The 20,329-nt window shown below is 49.5% G+C and overlaps 2 protein-coding genes across 2 annotated transcripts; one reads left to right on the forward strand and one right to left on the reverse strand.

Moving 5' to 3' along the window:
* Positions 1–3,693: 3,693 nt before the first annotated feature.
* On the reverse strand, positions 3,694–4,629 carry LOC311216243 (olfactory receptor 14J1-like; the record flags this gene model as incomplete). Its single annotated transcript, XM_084297787.1, has 1 exon — positions 3,694–4,629. The coding sequence occupies one exon, from the start codon at positions 4,627–4,629 to the stop codon at positions 3,694–3,696; it is 936 nt and encodes a 311-aa protein (XP_084153913.1).
* A 9,608-nt stretch (positions 4,630–14,237) lies between these two features.
* LOC311216244 (olfactory receptor 14C36-like) lies at positions 14,238–15,173 on the forward strand (the record flags this gene model as incomplete). The annotated part of the gene is made up of 1 exon (XM_084297788.1): positions 14,238–15,173. The coding sequence occupies one exon, from the start codon at positions 14,238–14,240 to the stop codon at positions 15,171–15,173; it is 936 nt and encodes a 311-aa protein (XP_084153914.1).
* Positions 15,174–20,329: the final 5,156 nt, after the last annotated feature.

Here is a 20,329-nt window from a genome sequence, read left to right on the forward strand (position 1 = left end):
CAGAACCCTGGAGGCAGTGAGGACACGGAGACAAAGGCAATGTGAAGGTGACACTGATGTGTAGGAAAACTGGATGTGTGTCACCAAGCACAAGGGCCAGGCCTTGACCCCTGTCCCCTGAGAAGGGAGATCCTTAGCAGCCACACCTTGCTCAGGGCTCATTGTGGGGCAGTAGGAGATGGGGATGTGCATGGCCAAGTGCAGGAGAATGGTACAACCCCTGCCTGGTTCATGGTTGGGGGTGAGGAGGCAATGAGGCCCTGGTGCTTTAACGATCAGCTGTCTCCTCATAGGCCTCAGTGGCAGAGACAACAGCCATATCCATGGATACAAAGACCTGAGTCCTGATGGGTCTTACAGCCTTGTCACAGCCATTACTCCTCTCCACAGCAGGCTGTCTGAGAGACTCCCGGACTTCCTAATCTTCCACTGCCAGATGCAGACCCTTCTGTGGGTAGTGTCACATTTGATCTGAGCTGTCTGATAACTCAGATCTTCTTGGTGTTCCTGCTCCTCAGAAGGGAGCTCTGTAGGAAGCTGGCCTGATTCCTGCTGAGCAGGCACCACTGCTCATATGGCATCCCTCGTGGTGCCCAGGCCCTCCTCCTCCTGGGCACTGCTCACTCAGCAGAGTCCCAGTCTGCCTCCATGTATGGGGTTCCTCTTCCTCTGGTGCAGGATTGGGCTCTTCTCCGTGTAAATGTCAGGAGGTTTGTGTAGGCAAAATCCCGCAGTTTCTCAAGGTTCCCCTGCACAGATGCTCCATTCTATCAGCTGTTAATGTCTGCAGGCAGACGGCTCACCGTGATTGTGCTGTTTCTCACAAGATAACAGTAACAGGAGTTTGCAGGACAGTTTGGATTATACAGCAGGAACTAGTTGAATGGAATTACAGCAGAGAATCAGTGAAGGGTGGGGGATAGAAGGCTGCCAGATTCCACTTTTCTGTTCTTCCTTCTCATGCATGCTGTTACTTTGTCTGGAACTGCATCCTATACACAAAACACAGCACTGTATCATCTCATAGGAAACAAATTAAGTGCGTCCCAGACAACACATGGACAATATCCACCCTATATTCCATACCATTGTCGTGGTTCCGCTCGAGTGGGCAGCTGAGCTCCACAACAGCCGCTCTCTCACTCCCCCTCCTCAAAGAGCAATGGGGAGAAAATATGTGAAAAGTGCTCAAGGATTGAGATAAGGACGAGAAAATCACGCAATAATTATTTTAACGGGCAAAACAGACTCGGCATAAGGAGATAGTAAGATTTATTGCCTATTACTAACAAGTGAGAGAAGTGAGAAAACAAAGAAAAAAAAGCAAACCAAAAGCACCTTCCCCCCCATCCACCCTCTTCCACCTCCTCCCCCCGAGCGGCGCAGGGGAACGGGGGAATGGGGCTTATGGTCAGTCTACAGCACTTCTTCTTTGCCGCTCCTTCTCGGTCACTCTCGTCCCCTGTGCTGTGGGGTCCCACCCACGGGATGCAGTCCTTGATGAACTGATCCGGCGTGGGCTTCCCACAGGCAGCAGCTCTTCCAGAACTGCTCCAGATATGGGTCCGTACCACGGGGTCCATCCCTCAGGAGCAAACTGCTCCAACCTGGCTCCCCTACGGGCAGCAGCTCCTGCCAGATCACCTGCTCCTGCGTGGGCTCCTCTCCACGGGCTACAGGTCCGGCCCGGAATCTGCTCCGGCAGGGGTCTTCCACAGGCGGCAGCCTCCGTCGGTGCAGGGCCACCTGCTCCACCGTGGTCTCCTCCACGGGCTGCAGCGTGGAACCCTGCTCCACCGTGGTACTCCATGGGCTGCAGGGGGACATCCTGCTTCACCATGGTCCTCACCACAGGCCGCAGGGGACTTCTGCTCCGGCGCCTGGAGCACCTCTCCCCCTCCTTCTACACTGACCTTGGTGCCTGCAAGGCCATTCCTCACTCCTCTCACTCTCCCAGCTGCTGTGTGGCGCAGCGTTTTTTTTTTTCCCTGTCTTAAATCTGCTCTCACAGAGGCGTAAAACAACATCGCTTATTGGCTCAGCTCTGGAAACCAGTGGGGCCCTTCCCAAACATGGGGCAGCTTCTAGATCCTTCTCACAGAAACCACCCTCATGGCCCCCTGCTGCGAAAACCTTGCCAAATAAACCCACTACAGAGAGCCTTCATGGTGTAGTTGAGGAGGAAGATTTCAAAGAGCATCTAATAAAAATCTTTTTTCATTTTAAAGGCTGAATTTTGTTGTGTTTCAGTTTAGAGCATCATTCTCCGATAGGTATTGGTCTACGGTTTCTCCTTTGGAGCCCTGCATAGGTAGGAAAAGGTGTTTTTTCCTATTTAAAAACTAAGAACAGGAAAACACACTGGAATTTCCAAGAAAACACAGTTCAAATTCCTAATTTGGTTGCCTCCAGTAATGTTTACGTTCCCTAAAGGATGGCTACGTACACAATGTATTTTAAAATTATTAATAGGAAATTTAAAATAATAGTGTTAATATCCATCCATATCATATTAATTCAATGATAAATGATGAGAGTCTTACTAAGGAAAACGTTAGACAGACTGCTGAGAGATGGGTGAGCTTGAACTCACTGAAACTCCAAGCAGCAACTGGGTTGGTGAGAGCGGTCTGAATGGTCAAAGAGTAAGGGGAGGGCAAACCAGGGGAAAGATGGGAAGTCCAGGTCCAGAGAGGCAGCTGGAAAGGGGGCATTCAGCAGGGTCTGTGTAATCAAGATGAGTTTTGTGCCTGAAAGATGAGGGAGGGAGCACACCATGATAGAAAAGCGAGGACAATGCAAGTACAGGTGAACACCAGTATTTCTTCTCCTGGGATGAATATGCATCCTGAACAATCACATTTCATGATAGAAATTACACTTCACATGAGACATTTTATGGAAGGGATGGAATCTTTTGAGCTGATGTGCTGTTGTTTTATTAATTAAGTACTACATAAATTACTGGGTAATTACTGTGTGTCCTGGCAATGCAGAGCTCCCATCAGCCCATGCATCCTTTGGCTTAACTTTACCGTGACAATCCACTCACTGCCCACCCAACACAAGGCACACAGTGTCCCAGGAGAACCCTTAGGATATTCTGGTGGCTCGCAATACCTCCTTGATGCCACCAGTCCTGTCACTTGTCAATCCCAAGAAGCTGCTTCTTGACGGGTCAGGGTCTCCAGGGGCAATGGGCATCCACCAGTGACGACTCAGTCCAGCCCTGACTCCTCATGCCCCTGTGTCCAGGTGGCACCCAAGTACAATACCGAGGCCTTGAGCCTGGTATTCCCTGATTGTCTTCTTCACTCCAGATTGGGAAGAAGAGCCCTGAGCACTGAGCAACTTCGTTTTATGAACAAGATGCCACAACAGAGTACAGGTGTCATTTAGGGATAAACACATTCAGAGAAAGCCTCTGGGTCACACATGATGTGGTGAAAACTAACACAAAACGGAACATTCAGAATGCTAAGAATTGCATTATTAAAAACAAAACAAAGATATTTAAAATATTAACAGAGAAAAATAATTAAAAATATACTATATCATCTTCCCAAATACCCTTTTATTTCTGTTAGGATTATTATGAATGATAATGTTATGATAGCACTAGTAAAGATAAAAATGAAATAACATAATATGAATCAAAATTCTACATTATTAGAAATACATCTTCTGAACACATTACTGATGCTTAAGAAGCATGTATTGAAACAGTTTCCTCACTGCATCCTTCACCTCTTGGTTCCTCATGCTGTAGATGAGAGGGTTCAGTGCTGGAGGCACCACCGAGTACAGAAGTGCGACCCCCAGGTCCAAGGATGGAGAGGAAATGGAGGGGGGCTTCAGGTAGGCAAATATGGCAGTACTGACAAACAGGGAGACGATGGTTAGGTGAGGGAGGCACGTGGAAAAGGCTTTGTGCTGGCCCTGCTCAGAGGGCATCCTCAGCACTGCCCTGAAGATCTGCACATAGGACAGCACAATGAAAACAAAACATCCAAAAAACAAAGAAACAGTAAACACAAGTGCCCCAACTTCCCTGAGGTAGTCATCTGAGCAGGAGAGCTTGAGGATGTGGGGGATCTCACAGAAGAACTGGTCCACAACACTGCTGTGGCAGAGGGGCAGGGAAAATGTGTTGGCCGTGTGCAGGACAGCATTGAGAAAGCCACTGCCCCAGGCAGCTGCTGCCATCTGGACACAAGCTCTGCTGCCCAGGAGGCTCCCGTAGTGCAGGGGCTTGCAGATGGCAATGTAGCGGTCGTAGGCCATGGTAGTTAGAATTGAATACTCTGAACCAAAGAAGAAGACAAAAAAGAGAACTTGAGCAGCACAGCCTTGATAGGAGATGGCCCTGTTCTCCCAGAGGGCATTGACCATGGCTTTGGGCAGAGTGGTGGAGATGCAGCCCAGGTCAAGGAGGGCGAGGTTGAGGAGGAAGAAGTACATTGGGGTGTGGAGGCGGTGGTCGCAGGCTACGGCGCTGAGGATGAGGCCATTGCCCAGGAGGGCAGCCAGGTAGATGCCCAGGAAGAGCGCGAAGTGCAGGAGCTGCAGCTCGCGCGTGTCTGCGAATGCCAGCAGGAGGAACTCACTCACTGAGCTGATGTTGGGCATTTCCTTGTTCTGGGCATGGGGTCCTGCCCAAGGAACAGAAAGGCAGTGATTATTAACATTAGAATTATCTAAGGAAAAGGATTTCCGTTTCTCATTTAAGCCTCACAAAATGCTTGCTCACTTCCATGAAGATATTTGGCAGATTCCTTTCTTGCATTTGGATTGATGCTGCCTTAGACTGTGCTTTGGAACAAAGGACTCTGCTATAGGCAATGCAGGAGTCAGTCCTGTCCTACACCAATAGGTAAATAACATAGGAAGACTTGTATCTTTTCTTCTAGCTTAGCCATTACTCCTGTGGAGAATATCTAAGGCAGAAATCCTGTACATTTCTTTCTTATTGCACGTGAAATACTTTGGATCCTGTGGATCCTCTCCATGGATTCAGTTGATCTGTGCTGCAGGAAAACTGCACTCAGAAGTTCACCTGAGAATAACCTGGACACTGCTGAGAGCAGAGCAATCCAGAGCAACTCCCCTTCCCCCAAGCACACCGAGGGCTCACCCCATGGGCATGTGAAACCCCCATCCCCAGCCAGCCTGGGAACAAGACCAGCAGCAGCACGGCCAGCTGGAGAAGCCAGGAGGAATGCCAGCGTGCTGCTGCCAGGGGAGGCAAGGCCAGGGAGGGACAGACGGACACTCAGCAGACCCTCCTGTGCTGCAGCTCTGCCTGCAGACGAGGCAGCTCCTGCTGGGGACACCGGGGGCTTGAGGGCAGAGGCTGTGCTGGTGGGAGAGGAGAGCAGGGGGTGTCCCAGGGAAGGCGTCTGCCCTGCAGGGGGTTGCGGGGAGGTGCCTGAGCCCTCCCTTACACAACATTTCTGGCAGCAGCTCCCTCTCACTGCCTGCCCATGTCCCTGCTACCTGCCCATATCCTTGCCAGGAGCTAGATTAGCGTCAGCTCAGTAAAAACCTGAGGAGACCACAAACATGACGTTGGTGCAATCTTTAAGCTGAGGTGGCTAAAGGCAATTTATGAAGTTCATTTCTGACATATGGATCTCTCAGTGCAATGCTCCAGGAGTCTCAGTCTCCTACACAATGCTGACAACAAATTACCATGAAACCTATCTGCACTCCACTGCCATAAGCTCAAAACACAGACTATAGAAAAAATCTTACCCTTCAGGTAACCCCAGTTTTAGCCTTCCTCTCTAAATGTCCAATCATAAATGTCATTCTCTAAAGCATTTTCTGCTCATTGCTGGAGAAACAGAGAGACCCACCCTGACAGATACTATCAGCCATCAGATGTGCCAGCTGTAGAAGACCCCTCTGGTAACTCCACCTGCATGGCCCTGCTGCCAGAGCCTCACGGTGTCAAGAGCCTGCAGATGTGTCCTGCCACACGCTGCCCTCTGTTGTTGCGCTCCTCAGTGCCTCCAAGCCCTCTCTCCTTCTCTCCTCTCTGCGTGCCAGCTGCGGTCAGAGCCCCCAGCCCTGCTGCGCTGTGCAGAGGAGCTGCTCCTGGCCACAGCTCTCTCTCTGCACCAGGGCCCTCTTGTCACGAGCTCTCTCTGTCCCATGAGCCTGGCCCAGCTCAGCAGCACAGCACCAGCCCAAGGCACTGCAATCACCCCTCTGGGGGCTTTGCTGATGAGCCCACGAACCTCAGGCACTCAGAGACAATTGAAGACATCTCTGCAGAAGTCCAAGTCAGAGGCAAGTTTCCTGCAGTGTCCCCCTGAGGGCCAGCACTGACACAGCCTCCCTTGGAGCTCGTTAGAGCAGAACCCTGGAGGCAGTGAGGACAAGGAGACAAAGGCAATGTGAAGGTGACACTGATGTGTAGGAAAAGTGGATGTGTGTCACCAAGCACAAGGGTCTTGACCCATGTCCCCTGGGAAGGGAGATCCTTAGCAGTCACACCTTTCTCAGGGCTCTTTGTGGGGCAGTAGGAGATGGGGATGTGCATGGCCAAGTGCAGGAGAATGGTACAACCCCTGCCTGGTTCTTGGGTGCATGCATAGGGATAATGAGGACCTTGGGCTCATTATCAAGTTTTCTCTTCAGATTCGTCAATGGCAGTGAGTTTCAGTCAGGCCTCAGAGTAGGGACTTTCAGCCTTGGTAAAACCCTTGATCCTCTCCACACCAGGCTGTCCTAGGGAATCCCAGACCTGTACCTCTTAAGTGGCTATTGTAGGCACTTGTCCGGCGGTGTCACACTGAGTCTGAGCTGAGTCTGATAACTCAGATCTTCTTGGTGGCCATGCTCCTCATAAGGCAGCTCTCTAGGAAGATGGCCTGGTTCTTGCTGAGCAAACACCACTGCTTCTATGGCATCCCTCGTGGTGCTCAGGCCCTCCTCCTCTTGGGCACTGCTCACTCAGCAGGGTCCCAGTTTTCCCCATGTGTGGGGTTCCTCTTTGGTGCAGGACTGGGTTCTTCTCCTTGTAAATGCCAAGAGGATTCTCTAGGCAAAATATTGCATTTTCTCAAGGTTCGCCCACACTGATGCTCCATTCTCTCAGATGAAGAAAGCATCCCAACACATCATAATCATAGTGGCCTGTCAGCCAAGCAGACACAAGTCACCTCATCAGCAGCTTCCAAGCCAGGGGCCTGCTGCTGGCCTTGCAGCTTCTTGGCTAGACACAGCCAAGCCTTGTGCCTCCTGCTGCCCACTCATGGACTCAAGCAGAAGGGACAGGACAACCCATGTTGGGGCCTTCTTTCTGCCTGGGTCCTCCTGGCTCTGGAGGCAGAGGGGATCCACCAGCCAAGCAGGTGCCTTCTGCTGGCCTAGCAGGGACACTGCCAGATGTCAGCCCAAAAGTGCAGCTCCCAGGGAGAAGTCAAGGCTGACCTGTCACCTACAGACAGAAGTGACCTCACAGTCCCTTTCTATGACACATTCCTGCTGCTGCCCTATCAAGTGCAGATGCAGAAGTGACTTCAGAGTCACATTCCTCCTGCTGGGTAAGGACAGCCTGAGGTAGGGCTGACCTCTCTCTAGTTCTTTAGGGACTAGAGCTCACCATTCTAGGTTAGAGGATAAACACAGGTTTAATGGGAATCTTTGGTGTTCTTCTGTGCATATCAGGTCTGTCATAAGCTTATGGGCAAACCCTGTGGTTTAGAGTATTTTAAGGCCTGCCAACAACTTCTCTAGGGCTAAATAGTGCATTTTCATGTTAGTGTTTAGGGTAGGGATTGGGGTAAGCAGGAGTGTAAAGGTGAGGGAAAGGTAAGGGAAAGGGGCTAAGGGCTGTGTTTTGCTCCAGTGCATACTTTGAGTAGTGGATTCTTCTCAGAGAGGTGGAGTAGCATTTAGTATTTAGTAGCATTTAGTTTTAAGGATTAAAATTACTGGTTCAAATAAGGTGACGGCAATACATGACTGTTTTAAATCAGTGTTAGTGTAGCATCTAGCATCTACAGTCTCTTGTCCAAGCTGCTCCTGACTGTGCCATATTTTATTGGGATCAGCTTTCTGATGACATTTAACATCTCAGTGTATCTATCTCACCTCTGTTGGCTACCCCATTCCTGAGAAGGAAGTCGCATTGTAGTCAGGAGGGAAAAGGACATATGGGTCTTTAGGAGCATCCTGCACAATGTGCCCACCAGCTCTGCACCTCCACAAAATCACACTTCCTACCTACAAGTTTTGTTTCCCAAGTGGCTTCTATGGAGCCAGGGTTCCTTTTCCCAGGCCCTCTCACATGTTTCAGTTTCGGGTGTGCAGGGATGGGATAAGGAAAGCCAAGGCACAGATGGAACTGATCTTCTCAAGGGATGCAAGGAATAATAGGAAGGGATTCTACAGATTCACTGCTCATAAAAGAAAGGCCAAGGAGAGTGTACGCCTTGTGATGGATGAGAAGGGTGAACTGATAATGACAGACATGGAGAAGGCTGAGGGACTCAACAACATTGTTGCCTCAGTCTTCTCTGCCAGTCAGGCTTCCCAAGTCTTTCATTTCCCTGAACCCATGGATGGAGGCTGGGGGTGCAAAGTCTCACCCACTCTAAGTGAAGAGCATGTTTGAGACCACCTGAAGAAACTCAACAAGTACAAGTCTATGGGGCCTGATGACTTGCATCCCAGGGTCCTGAGGGAACTGGCTGATGTAGTTGCCAAGCATCTCCCCATCACATTTGAAGAGTCCTGGCAGTCGGGTGAAGTCCCTTGTGACCTGAAAAAGGAAAACATCACTCCCATTTTTAAAAGGGTAGAAATGAGAAGCCGTGGAACTATTGAATGCTGAGCCTCACCTCTGTGTCTGGCAAGATCATGGAAAAGATCCTCCTGGTATCAATGTCAAGGCACATGCAAAACAAAGAGGTGATCTCAGACAGCCAGCATGGCTTCACCAAAGGCCAAATCGTGCCTGACCAATGTGATAGCTTTCTACAGTGGAGTGACCGCATCAGGCAACAAGAGAAGACAGACCTAAGTCATCTACTTGGACTTCTGTAAGACCATTGACACTGTCCCATATGACATCCAGATCTCCAAATTAGAGAGATACGCATTTGATGGGTGAACCATTCAGTGGGTAAGGAGTTGGCCTAAAGATCACACCCAGAGTGTGGTGATCAACGACTCTATGTCCAAGTGGAGGCTGGTGACAAGTGTTGTACCTCAGGGGTCTGTCCTCGGGCCCATATTGTTTAATATTTTTATTAATGACATAGACAGTGGGGTCGAGTGCACCCTCAGCAAGTGTGCAGATGACACCAAGCTGAGAGGTGTAGTTGATGCAACAGAGGAAGGGATTCCTGTGCAAAGGGCTCTGGACAACCTGTTCTCCTGGGGGGCATCCCTGCTTATGGCCAGAGGGCTGGCAATAGGTGATCTTTAAAGTCCCTTGCCATTCTCTGATTCTATGGTCTCATGAGCTATACCTCAAGCACGACTCCCATGCCATCAGCCTTCCTGTGGTCTCTCACCTGACCAGAACAGAAGGTGCCTCACCATCATCTTCAATGCCTTGAGCATGCTTCTGCCCTGTACGGTCCCTATCTGTGCCCCATTCCTCCTGCTGGTCCGTCAGATCCAGAGACAGAAGTGACCTCCCAGCCTCCTTCACAGCCGTGTGCCTCCTGCAGGCCCAGCACATCCTGAGGCACACCTGACCTCATCCCAGCATTCCCAGACAGCTCCTCCTTGTGGCTTCGGATCTGATCACATACCTGTCACCTCACATGCCTCTTTCAATGCCATGGGACTGCTGCAGGACCTCACAGTCCCTGCCCTGCCCCAAGGGGACAAGCAGCTGAAGTTAGGGGTAGGAGTGGGGTTGAAGCTGAGATGTGTTGTGTGCATGGTGGAGAGTTTTTGGAATTAGGTGTTCAGATTAACATTTAGGGATTAGAGGTCACCTTCTAGGGTTATGGGAATGGTAGGGCTTTGAGGGAAGGATTGGTGTTCTTCTCAAGATGCCTGCTCAATTTATAGGGGAAGATCAAGCTTTGGAGATTGGAGATTTGTTTAGTTCTTGACTGGGGGCTAGGGTGAAGGCTGGCGTTATAATCCTTGGTTAGGCTTAATCATCCTTTTGCTCAGCCTTCTAGTAGAACATGGGTTTGACATCTGCCTTTTCTAAGTCTTGAGGAATGATTTTAATCAATTTGTCCTTTCCAAGGTCTTTGAGATCAGTCTTATGATGATGTCAGCAGCTGTACCAGCACCTCTCTCCTTCTTCCAAAACCAACTCTAAGCAACATGAGGACTGGCCAGGGGTATGATGAAATTTTGGGAAAGGGCTTGGTTAAAATCTCTGAGGAGAGCCTTTATGAACTTCACATGGTCAATGATGGCAGTGTCATAGATAATCATAGCAACATGGGATCATGGTTTGGGTTGGAAGGGACCTAAAGATCGTCTTATTCCACCCCCCCTGCAGTGGGCAGGGACACTTTGCACTAGACCGGGTTGCTCAAAACACATTCCAACCTGTCCTTGAACACTTCCAGGGATGGGACATTCACAGCTTTTCCAGGCAACCTGTTCCAGTGCCTCACCATCCTCAGAGGAAAGAATTTCTTCCATGTATCTAATTTAAACCTACCATCTTCTATTTTAAAGTCATTACTCCTTGTCCTGTCACTACACTCCCAGACAAAGACTGTCTCCCCAGCTTTCCTGTAGGTCCTCTCTAAGCACTGGTAGGTTGCTCTAAGGTTTCCCTGGTGCCTTGTCTTCTCCAGGCAGAACAGTACCAGTTCTCTCAGTGTGCCTTCATAGAAGACTTGCTCTAGCCCCTTGATCTGGACTTGTTCAAATAATTCCATGTACTCGAACTGCCGCGTTAAACCACAGCAGTCTTTTTGGCACCCAGTGTGGGGCACGAAGGGTTGAGAGAAGGACAGATCTTACGACAGAGTACTAAAGATAAATTGTTATAAGCATTAGACCAGTTTAATAGTTGCTGATCACAAGGTCGACATTTTGGATCTCAGGTCTGTTGGGCTTGTTTTCAGAAATGTGTTGTATAGCACATTACTTGTTGCATATGTTCCCATTGTTCTCTTTATCATTTCTGTGGCTGGTTTAAAGTTATTTTGCTATGTTGTGTAGCACTGGCTTGTGAGTTTATAGAATTACTGGTCAGGTGACAAATCTGTTCTTTGTACTGAGCATTGCCATCACCTCCATACCTCAGGAACCATCACTCAGAAACTATTAAGAATAATGCTCTTCACCTTTTTGCCTTAGGAAGCCAATCTAGGGGAGGAAAAGGGATGTACACTTCGCCACTTCCTCACCTCCCCCTTCTCCTCCAGGGAAAGTACACTACCTCTAAAAAGCTTAGACTATCCATGGGATGGTCCTATTGTGATGTCTCCTGAATATGTTTCAACTGTTGTTTAAGGATAAGCAACTCTTGAAGAATGCCCTCCAGAGACCTGCCCCAAGGCCGGAGAGTGAGGAGTGGCAGGGAGCATTGGAGGATCTGGGCAGAAACCTAGAGCAGAGGGCACCTCCAGTGCTTTGGAACTTCCCCCCTGAGCACGTGCAGAATCCTTAAAAATTGCAGAAGTGCTTGAAAAGGAGGGGTTATCACCTTGGCAATTCCAAAGGGAATTCCAAAGGGAGCCTCAGTCAGTGTCACTCCAACCCCTGTGATGGGCCCTGAAGCTACTCCAACACCTCTGACATGTCCTGCAGCCACTCCAGCCCCTGTGACAGATCCCAGGTCTAGTCTGGGGCCTAGACCAGACGCCCAAGGTCTGCTCTTTCTAGGCCAGAGCACCAACCTTTGCCAGGTTCCACTGCTTCTACATGCAGAAGAAAACAGTGGGGGTGAAAATCAGGCTCCTGAGAATGGAAAAGAACTACTGCCCAGAAAAGAAAGGAGGGAGAAGAATGTTGATCTATGAAACCTTGACATAAACTTCCCCATGAGACAGTACTTCCAAGATCCAAAAGGGTACAGCTGGGGTTTTAAAGGATGTTAAAGAGCTGTCTACCTTTCCCAGTCCCTGGGAGGACCTTTCCATTTGTGGACTTGTTGAAGGTCAAAGAAGAGCAGGTGCAGATGGTTACCAGAATGTTCTACCAGCTGGGGACAGGCTGGAGATCAGTCAGTAATGAACAATTGCACTGTGCATAGTTTGTTTTGTGCATAATAATAATAGCACTAAAAATAATTACTATTACAATTCTTTCTCTACCATTTCAGTCCTTTCAACTGCCCTGACCTCAACCGATAAGCATGTGGGGGGGTTGGGGTGAGCTAACAGCTGTGTGGTGCTGAGCTGCCTGGCAGGTTAAAGCACAACATGTTTGACAACCACAGTCCAACAGCGCAAACCACACTTCTAAAAATCTTGTGTTCAGAGAGGAGCAGTAGATGATCAGTTCAGTCTGCCTCAATGCGCACACCCCAGCAGAGACCCTGCTGCCTTGGGGAGCTGTCAGCCCTGAGGCCTTGGGGACACCTTGAGGGAGCCCAAGGGCACAGAGCAAGCGATGCCATGGTCGGGTGCTGTGCTGCTGAGCTGGGCCAGGCTCGTGGGCCCAAGGGCAGCTCCTGGCAAGCGCTGCAGAGAGACAGCTGTGCCCAGGAGCAGCTCCTCTGCACAGCACAGCAGGACTGGGGGCTCTGACCGCAGCTGGCACACAGAGAGGAGAGAAGGAGAGAGGGCTTGGAGGCACTGAGGAGTGCAACAACAGAGGGCAGCGTGTGGCAGGACACATCTGCAGGCTCTTGACACCTTGAGGCTCTGGCAGCAGGGCACTGCAGGTGGGGTTGCCGGAGGGGTCTTCTACAGCTGGCACATCCAATGGCTGATAGCATCTGTCAGGGTCGTTGTCTCTATTTCTACAAAAATGAGTAGAAAATGCTGTATAGAATAACATTTATGATTGCATATTTCAAGAGGAAGACCAAGAGAGAGGGTACCTGAAAGGGAAGAATTTTTCTGTAGCCTGTGCTTGCAGATTCCTGCAGTGGAGGGGAGACATGGTTTCATGGTAATGGATTGACATTATTGTAGTGGAGACTGAGAGTCCAAGAGAATTTCAGTGAGAGTGCTGGTTGTCTGCAATGAAGTTTATAAAGTTCCTTTCCACACCTCAGCCCAGAAACTGCATCAACATCATTTTGTGTTCCTCTCAGGTTTTATCCTAGATGATCTTTAAGAGCTGCAAGCTCCCCGATTCCTAGTGCTGGGAGACATCCCTGTCTTTGGGAGGTCTCTGCCGGCTTGAAGTGAGCACAGATCATTTGCAATGAGCAGGAGCTGCATTGTCTGCAGGCAGAGCTGCAGCACAGGAGGGTCTGCTGAGTGTCCGTCTGTCCCTCCCTGGCCTTGCCTCCCCTGGCAGCAGCACGCTGGCATTCCTCCTGGCTTCTCCAGCTGGCCGTGCTGCTGCTGGTCTTGTTCCCAGGCTGGCTGGGGATGGGGGTTTCACATGCCCAGGTAGTGAGCCCTCGGTGTGCTTGAGTGAAGGGGAGTACAGGGACAGGGTGAGGGGTGTGGAGATGTGCACTTTGAGCCTGGATTCCTCTGCTCTCAGCAGTGTCTTTGTTCTTTTCAATCAAACATGTGAGTAGAACTTTCCTGCAGCTCTCACAGGGCAGCTGAGACCATACTTGATGGACGGACTGGCTGTCCTCCCTGAAGAACACTGTGCACTAAAGTGACAGTCCCTTTTTCTCTGATAATGATCTACAAGGATTCCCTTTGAGTCCAGTAGAAATAACCAGGGTTTGTGACTTGGAAACACTCCTCAGGAGTGGTGGGACAGCTGAAACAAAAAACTCAAAAAACAAAAATTTAAAATAAAATTAAAAAAAAGCCTCCACAACTCTGCTTTGCAGTTTGGTGACATGGGAGCAACACCGGGGAAAACCTCTTTGAGATCAGGATGGAAGAGAAACTGACATTTCCCCATGTTCCTCTTCACCTCTTGCTGTAGGACAGGACTGATTCCTGCACTGCCCACAGTAGAGCCCCCTGTTTCAACAGACACCGTCAGGCAGAATGAATCAGGATGCATGAAAGGGATCTGCCAAATGTCTGCCAGAAAGTGCACAATAAAAGTGATGATTTTAAATGAGAAATGGAATTAATTTTCCTCTGATGCATTTCTTGTACTTTATTATTCTCATCCTCTTCATTGTTCAGGACCACATCCCGAAAAATAAGATGTCCAACAGAAGCACCATCACAGAGTTCCTCCTGCTGGCATTCGCAGACACGCGCGAGCTGCAGCTCCTGCACTTCGCGCTCTTCCTGGGCATCTACCTGGCTGCCCTCCTGGGCAACGGCCTCATCCTCAGCGCCATAGCCTGCCACCACCGCCTCCACACCCCCATGTACTTCTTCCTCCTCAACCTCGCCCTACTCGACGTGGGCTGCATCTCCACCACTCTACCCAAAACCATGTCCAATGCCCTCTGGGACACCAGAGCAATCTCCTATCAAGGATGTGCTGCACAGGTCTTTTTCTTTCTCTTCTTCATATCAGCAGAGTATTATAACCTTACTGTCATGGCCTACGACCGCTACGTTGCCATCTGCAAGCCCCTGCGTTACGGGAGCCTCGTGGGCAGCAGAGCTTGTGCCCAGATGGCAGCAGCTGCCTGGGGCAGTGGCTTTCTCAATGCTGTCCTGCACACGGCCAACACATTTTCCCTGCCCCTCTGCCAAGGCAATGCTGTGGACCAGTTCTTTTGCGAAATCCCCCACATCCTCAAGCTCTCCTGCTCACATGCCTGCCTCAGGGAAGTTGGGGCACTTGTGTTTAGTGTTTCTTTAGTCTTTGGTTGTTTTGCTTTCATAGTGCTGTCCTATGTGCAGATCTTCAGGGCAGTGCTGAGGATGCCCTCTGAGCAGGGCCGGCACAAAGCCTTTTCCACGTGCCTCCCTCATCTGGCTGTGGTCTCCCTCTTCATTAGCACTGGCATATTTTCCTACCTGAAGCCCCCCTCCATTTCCTCTCCATCCCTGGACCTGGTCGTTGCACTTCTGTACTCGGTGGTGCCTCCAGCAGTGAACCCCCTCATCTACAGCATGAGGAACCAGGAGCTCAAGAAAGCAGTGAGGAAACTGTTTCCATACATGCTTCTTAAGCATCCATGATGTGTTCAGAAGATGTATTCTTAATAATGTGCAAATATTTTGATTCACATTATATCGTATCTTTTTTATCATTACTAGTGTTTTCATAACATTATCATTAATAAGAATCCCAAGAGAAATCAAAGAGTATTTGGGAAAATGACACAATTTTTTACATTATTTTTCTCTGTTAGTATTTGAACAATATTTCATTTTGTTTTTTATAATCTCATTCTTACCATTCAGAATGTTACATCTTTTGTAAGGTTGACCACATCATCTAACATACATACAGAACCAGGCTTCCTTGGCAGATAAAGACAAATAAAGATACCATCAGAAATTCATTGGTCTCAGTATCCCTCTCTTCCCAAATCCTCTGGAGCTGGGGGAGCAGCCCCAGCATACAGGATGGGCTCAGGACCAAGAGCCCAGCTGCCACAGGTAGAAGCAGTGCATTTGGATTCGACCTTGTGGATCTAGGTGACAGTCCTGTCGTCTCTATAGCAGGGCCGGCACAAAGCCTTTTCCACGTGCCTCCCTCACCTGGCCATGGTGTCCGTCTCCCTCAGGCCTGTCATGGTTGCCTGCCTGAAGCCCTCCTCCATCCGCTCTCCATCCCTGGACCTGGTGGTGGCAGTTCTGTACTCAGTGGTCCCTCCAGCAGAGCATGTCCTCATCTGTAGCATGAGGACCCAGGAGCTCAAGCATGCCTTGTGGATATAGATGACTAGATGTGTCTTGGATACAAGAATTTTTTGATCTGCTTCTGCACATGTCTTATAATGCAAATAATTGGCTTAATACCAGTATACCTGTTTTGTTTTGTTTTGTTTGTGGTTGTGTTTGTGCATATTCTTATTACATTAATTCAGCTAATGAACACCCATTAAGATGATATGGATGTACCTGTTGAATATAGCTCATAGACTCTGTGCATGTGAAGCCATGCTCTCCATGAATTTAACCTTAAGGAAGTTAAGATTTAACTACCTTTTTTGTCTGACGTCCTTCCTCTGAGACCAGGCTCTGCAGGGGCAATGCCCGTGTGCAAGGGTGCAGAGGAAAAGAGTCCCATCCCAGCGGCATAGCCAGGGAGCACCAGCGCTTGGGGCATGCAGAGCTGCTCTCTTGCCACTACTGCCCTCTCCTGCTGAGCTCTGCTGGTGGGGTCAGGCCCGGCTGCTCCTGGAGCTTGGTGCCAACGCTGCTGTGGGGCTGTGCTGGGACTGCAGGCAGGGACAGGCAGTGGGCACGACAGTGGCACAGCTGGCCTCCACTGCAGCACTTCCCTCCTAAGGGGGGATCTCCTCCAAGGTGGACTGAGCAGAGCTCAAGTGCTCAATCTGGTGTGAGCAGGCAGAGGAGAGCTCTGCAGCCCCAGGGCACACATAAACCCCAGCAAAGGAGACTGGTGAGTGATTCCTTGCAGCCCTGGGGCAATGGCAGTGACCCCATGAGCTGGATCTGCCTCCCAGCCTGCCCAGCACAGCCCTGCAGAGTGCCCCCGTGCCCCAGGCACTACAGCCCCCTCGCTCTGCAGAGCAGCACTGCCAGCTGGGGCTGGGGCTGGGGCGGGGGCTGGGGAGGGCGAGTATCTTCTAGGCTGGCTTCAGGCTTCTGGACTTGAGTGTGATCTCCACTGTGCACAAGGAGCTGAGAGACCACCAACAGGCACGGGGCTGGAACATTGCCTGAAAGGTCCCTCCTGCCGTAGCACCTCACAGGACTGGCACAGAACTGGCTCCTGTGTCTCAGAGAGGATGGGAGCCCAGCAGGTGTGTCATGAGCTTGGTGGATCACAACCAGATCACTTCTACCTGGGCAGGTCCTGGCCCAAAAAGGGGGTGTTTTGTAGGTGTGGTGTTATATGCTCAGTGGTGTATGAGAAGCACTAAGTCCAGCGAATGGCTGTTAAATGGCCTGTGAGGTGACTGCATTCTCAAGTAGCTGACAGGTCACCCTTGACTCCTGGCTGGGATCTGTGCCTTTAGGCTCACATCTGCCAGCGTCCATGGTAGGGCAGCAGAAGGCACTTGCTGTGCATGTAGTTTCTGAGATCGGCTCCTTCTAAGTACCTGGTAGGCCCCATAGTGGAAGAGGTCTTGGGTAGGGGTTGTCATGTCAGAGGTGTCAGCTTTTGCCTGAAGTCATTCTTTAGGACTGCTTTCAGTTTTCTACACAGAGAGGGCCACTGCCTCCAAGATGCTTGGAGCAAACTGAACCATGCATGAGGGTTTGGAAAAGATAGCCTGGGTGCACAGAAACCATTCCATACCTAAAAGTTGGAGGCAGGAAAAAAAATTTTGGGGTGGTATAAGAGCTGCTGGACACATTCTGTAGGGTTCACCTACAGCTTTGGGTTATTTTCCATCCTGACTTATGTGCCATGTCAGTCTCAAAAAAGGAGCAGCCAACAGATGTGAGGCAGATACTTTGAGATCATGAAAGCCATCAGAAAGCTGCCCCTAGGAAGATGACTGATATGGGGAAGTCAGGAAAAGCCTGGCCAGGAGAGATGTGAGATTTGAGGGAGGAAAGAGGAGATTGGCCAGAAAAAATTAATGATTTTTGTGAGTTTAGAACATTCAGGCAATGTTGATTCTGCTGTAACACTGACTTAAAATAGTCATGTATAGCACTTGCACTATTTTAATCACTGACATTAATCGTCAAACCTAAATGCTACTCCACACCCTGACAGGAATCCACTACACTTATGCCTGACCTCAAAGTATCCCTTCAAGCCAAAACACAGCCTATTGCTGCTTCCCTTTATCTTTAGTCTTTTGCTCACCCTGATCTGATCAGCTTGTGGGCCACAAGGAGGAGACGGGTGGGAATGCTGTGATGAGCTCAGCTCTGCCTGAGGATCTCTTGCCCCAGCAGGAGGAATGTGACTGTGGCAGTGACTGTGAGGTCACTTCTGTCTCTGCAGTTGGTAGGAGAGCAGCAGGAACGTGTCACGGAAAGGGACTGGGAGGTCACTTGTGTCTGTAGCTGGCAGGTCACCCTTGGCTTCTCCCTGGGAGCTGCACTTTTGTGGTGATATCTGGCAGTGGCCCTGCTAGGCCAGCAGAAGGCACCTGTTTGACGTGCTGACTGGGGCATCCCCTCTTCCTCCGGATCCAGGAAGACCCAGGCAGAAAGAAGGCCCCCATATGGGTTGTCCTGTCCCTTCTGCTCGAGTCCATGACTGCACAGCAGCAGGCACAAGGCTTGGCTGTGTCTAGCCAAGAAGCTGCAAGGCCAGCAGCAGGCCCCTGGCTTGGAAGCTGCTGCTGAGGTGACTTGTGTCTGGTTGGCTGACAGGCCGCAAGGAGCCTGCTGGGTTGGGATGCCTACTTCAGGAGTGGTTTCCACCCTCATGGAACTTTCCTTTGGTAGTAGGAAAGAGCAGGAGAGAAAAAAGTGCCACAAAGTGTTCCATGGAAGGCTGGCACTTATCACAAAGAGGGAGAAATGTCCCTCAAAGGGTCATGCTGTGGTGCCAGAGGTTACCCTCTGATAAGACCCTGGCTTTCTGTTTCAAGGAACAGCTGGTGAGGGCTGACCAGACATCAGTGAAAGCAAGGCATGAGAGCAAGATGGTGAACAGAGATGGGTGTCTGCAGACTTCAAGAAAATAGGGCAATGTGTGGGACAGCAATGGAAAGCCTGCAAAGGAGAAGGCAGAGGTTGCTGGTAAAAAGGGAAGGCTCTAACAGCCGTGAAGTTTTTGTCCCCTTGGCTAGAGTTTAGGAGGAGATATGTTATATTCATTGTGATGGGGATTTATGGATTCCTTACAACTGTGTGCAGCAGCTCAAAGGTTTCACACCACTGTTGTCCTCACCGCATCACACCGCCCACCACATCCCACGGATCCCTAGGAAAAGCCTTGAGCCAGATGTGGGGGTGCAGAATCTCCGCTTCCAGAGGCTGGGGCCAGACCTTGGCTCTTCTGCATCACCAAAACCAACCAAGACTTTTCTCAGCACAGTGCTTTGCCTGTCTGCAATCATGGCCTCCAATTATCTGCCCTAACAATTCCCTGGGGAGTCTTTGTTAGTAACAGCCCTCAGTGGGGCCCATTAATACTCCAAGTCACTTCAGCTTTTCCTTCTGACTTTACTTTCTCTAGCAGTTGCATCATTGTCTTCTCAGTACCTGAGCTTCATAGACTCAGCACCACAATACACCATGGAACTCATTCAAATGCAGAAATTCCTAACATCTCCTCCATAGTTTTCTTCAAGCTTTCACGCCTTGTGCAGCTAATTGCAGAGTTTGCATGACGTAGTTAAGGGAAAAGATTTCACAAAGCACATAATAAAAATATTTTTTTGTTTCAAAAGCTGAATTTTGTTGCATTTCAGTTTGGAGCATCATTCTCCTATTGCTATTCATCCAGGGTGACTTCTTTGGAGAACTCCATCGGGAGGAAAAGCAGAGTCTGGAGGTCTGACATCTCCACTGCCAACAGTGGTCTTTGTCCATGTAACTGCAGCCCAGCCCAGCACATGAAACCCTTTCTAAGACAAGTCAGGGGTTCCTTGGGAAACAATTAAAGTAATAAATAAAATAAAATAAAATAAAATAAAATAAAATAAAATAAAATAAAATAAAATAAAATAAAATAAAATAAAATAAAATAAAATAAAATAAAATAAAATTTGAAATGACCATTGGGATCTGAGAAACTGTAAATAAATCTTAGTAGACAACTGGACATCCATAGTCTCTACTGGGTCTTCCATTGAAAACTCAGGAAGAAAAGTAAAGGAAATATATGTTCATTGGCTGTAGCTGTACCCACGAGCTTGGCCGCTTTTGGGAAATTGTCCCCTTCCAGACATGGAAACCTAAATTGAGTAGAGTGAAAAGAGCTGCCTAGTCAATAGAGTAGGGCAGAGTCCTACTTCCTGTGCTATAGATGCAGAAGGCAAAAAGAATTGCATTGTGCCTGACACTACTCTGGGACGTGTCACCCAGGTAGGTAACTTTGCCTTAGTGCTGACAAGGCCATCACTAAACCACACTCCCAAGCTCTACATCTACTCCTTTGCTCTCCAGTCGATGACCCAGCTCATGGATGGCAACTGGTTCATGTCCTTTGTCTCCAGGGCAGTTCTGCCAAAGCCCCACTGGTGGTGCCCTCTTGAAACTTTGAAGTTCCCTCTCCTGATGCAGTCTAA

The sequence above is a fragment of the Netta rufina genome (assembly GCF_964035555.1).
Source record: "Netta rufina genome assembly, chromosome: 18".
In the NCBI taxonomy this organism is placed as follows: domain Eukaryota; kingdom Metazoa; phylum Chordata; class Aves; order Anseriformes; family Anatidae; genus Netta; species Netta rufina.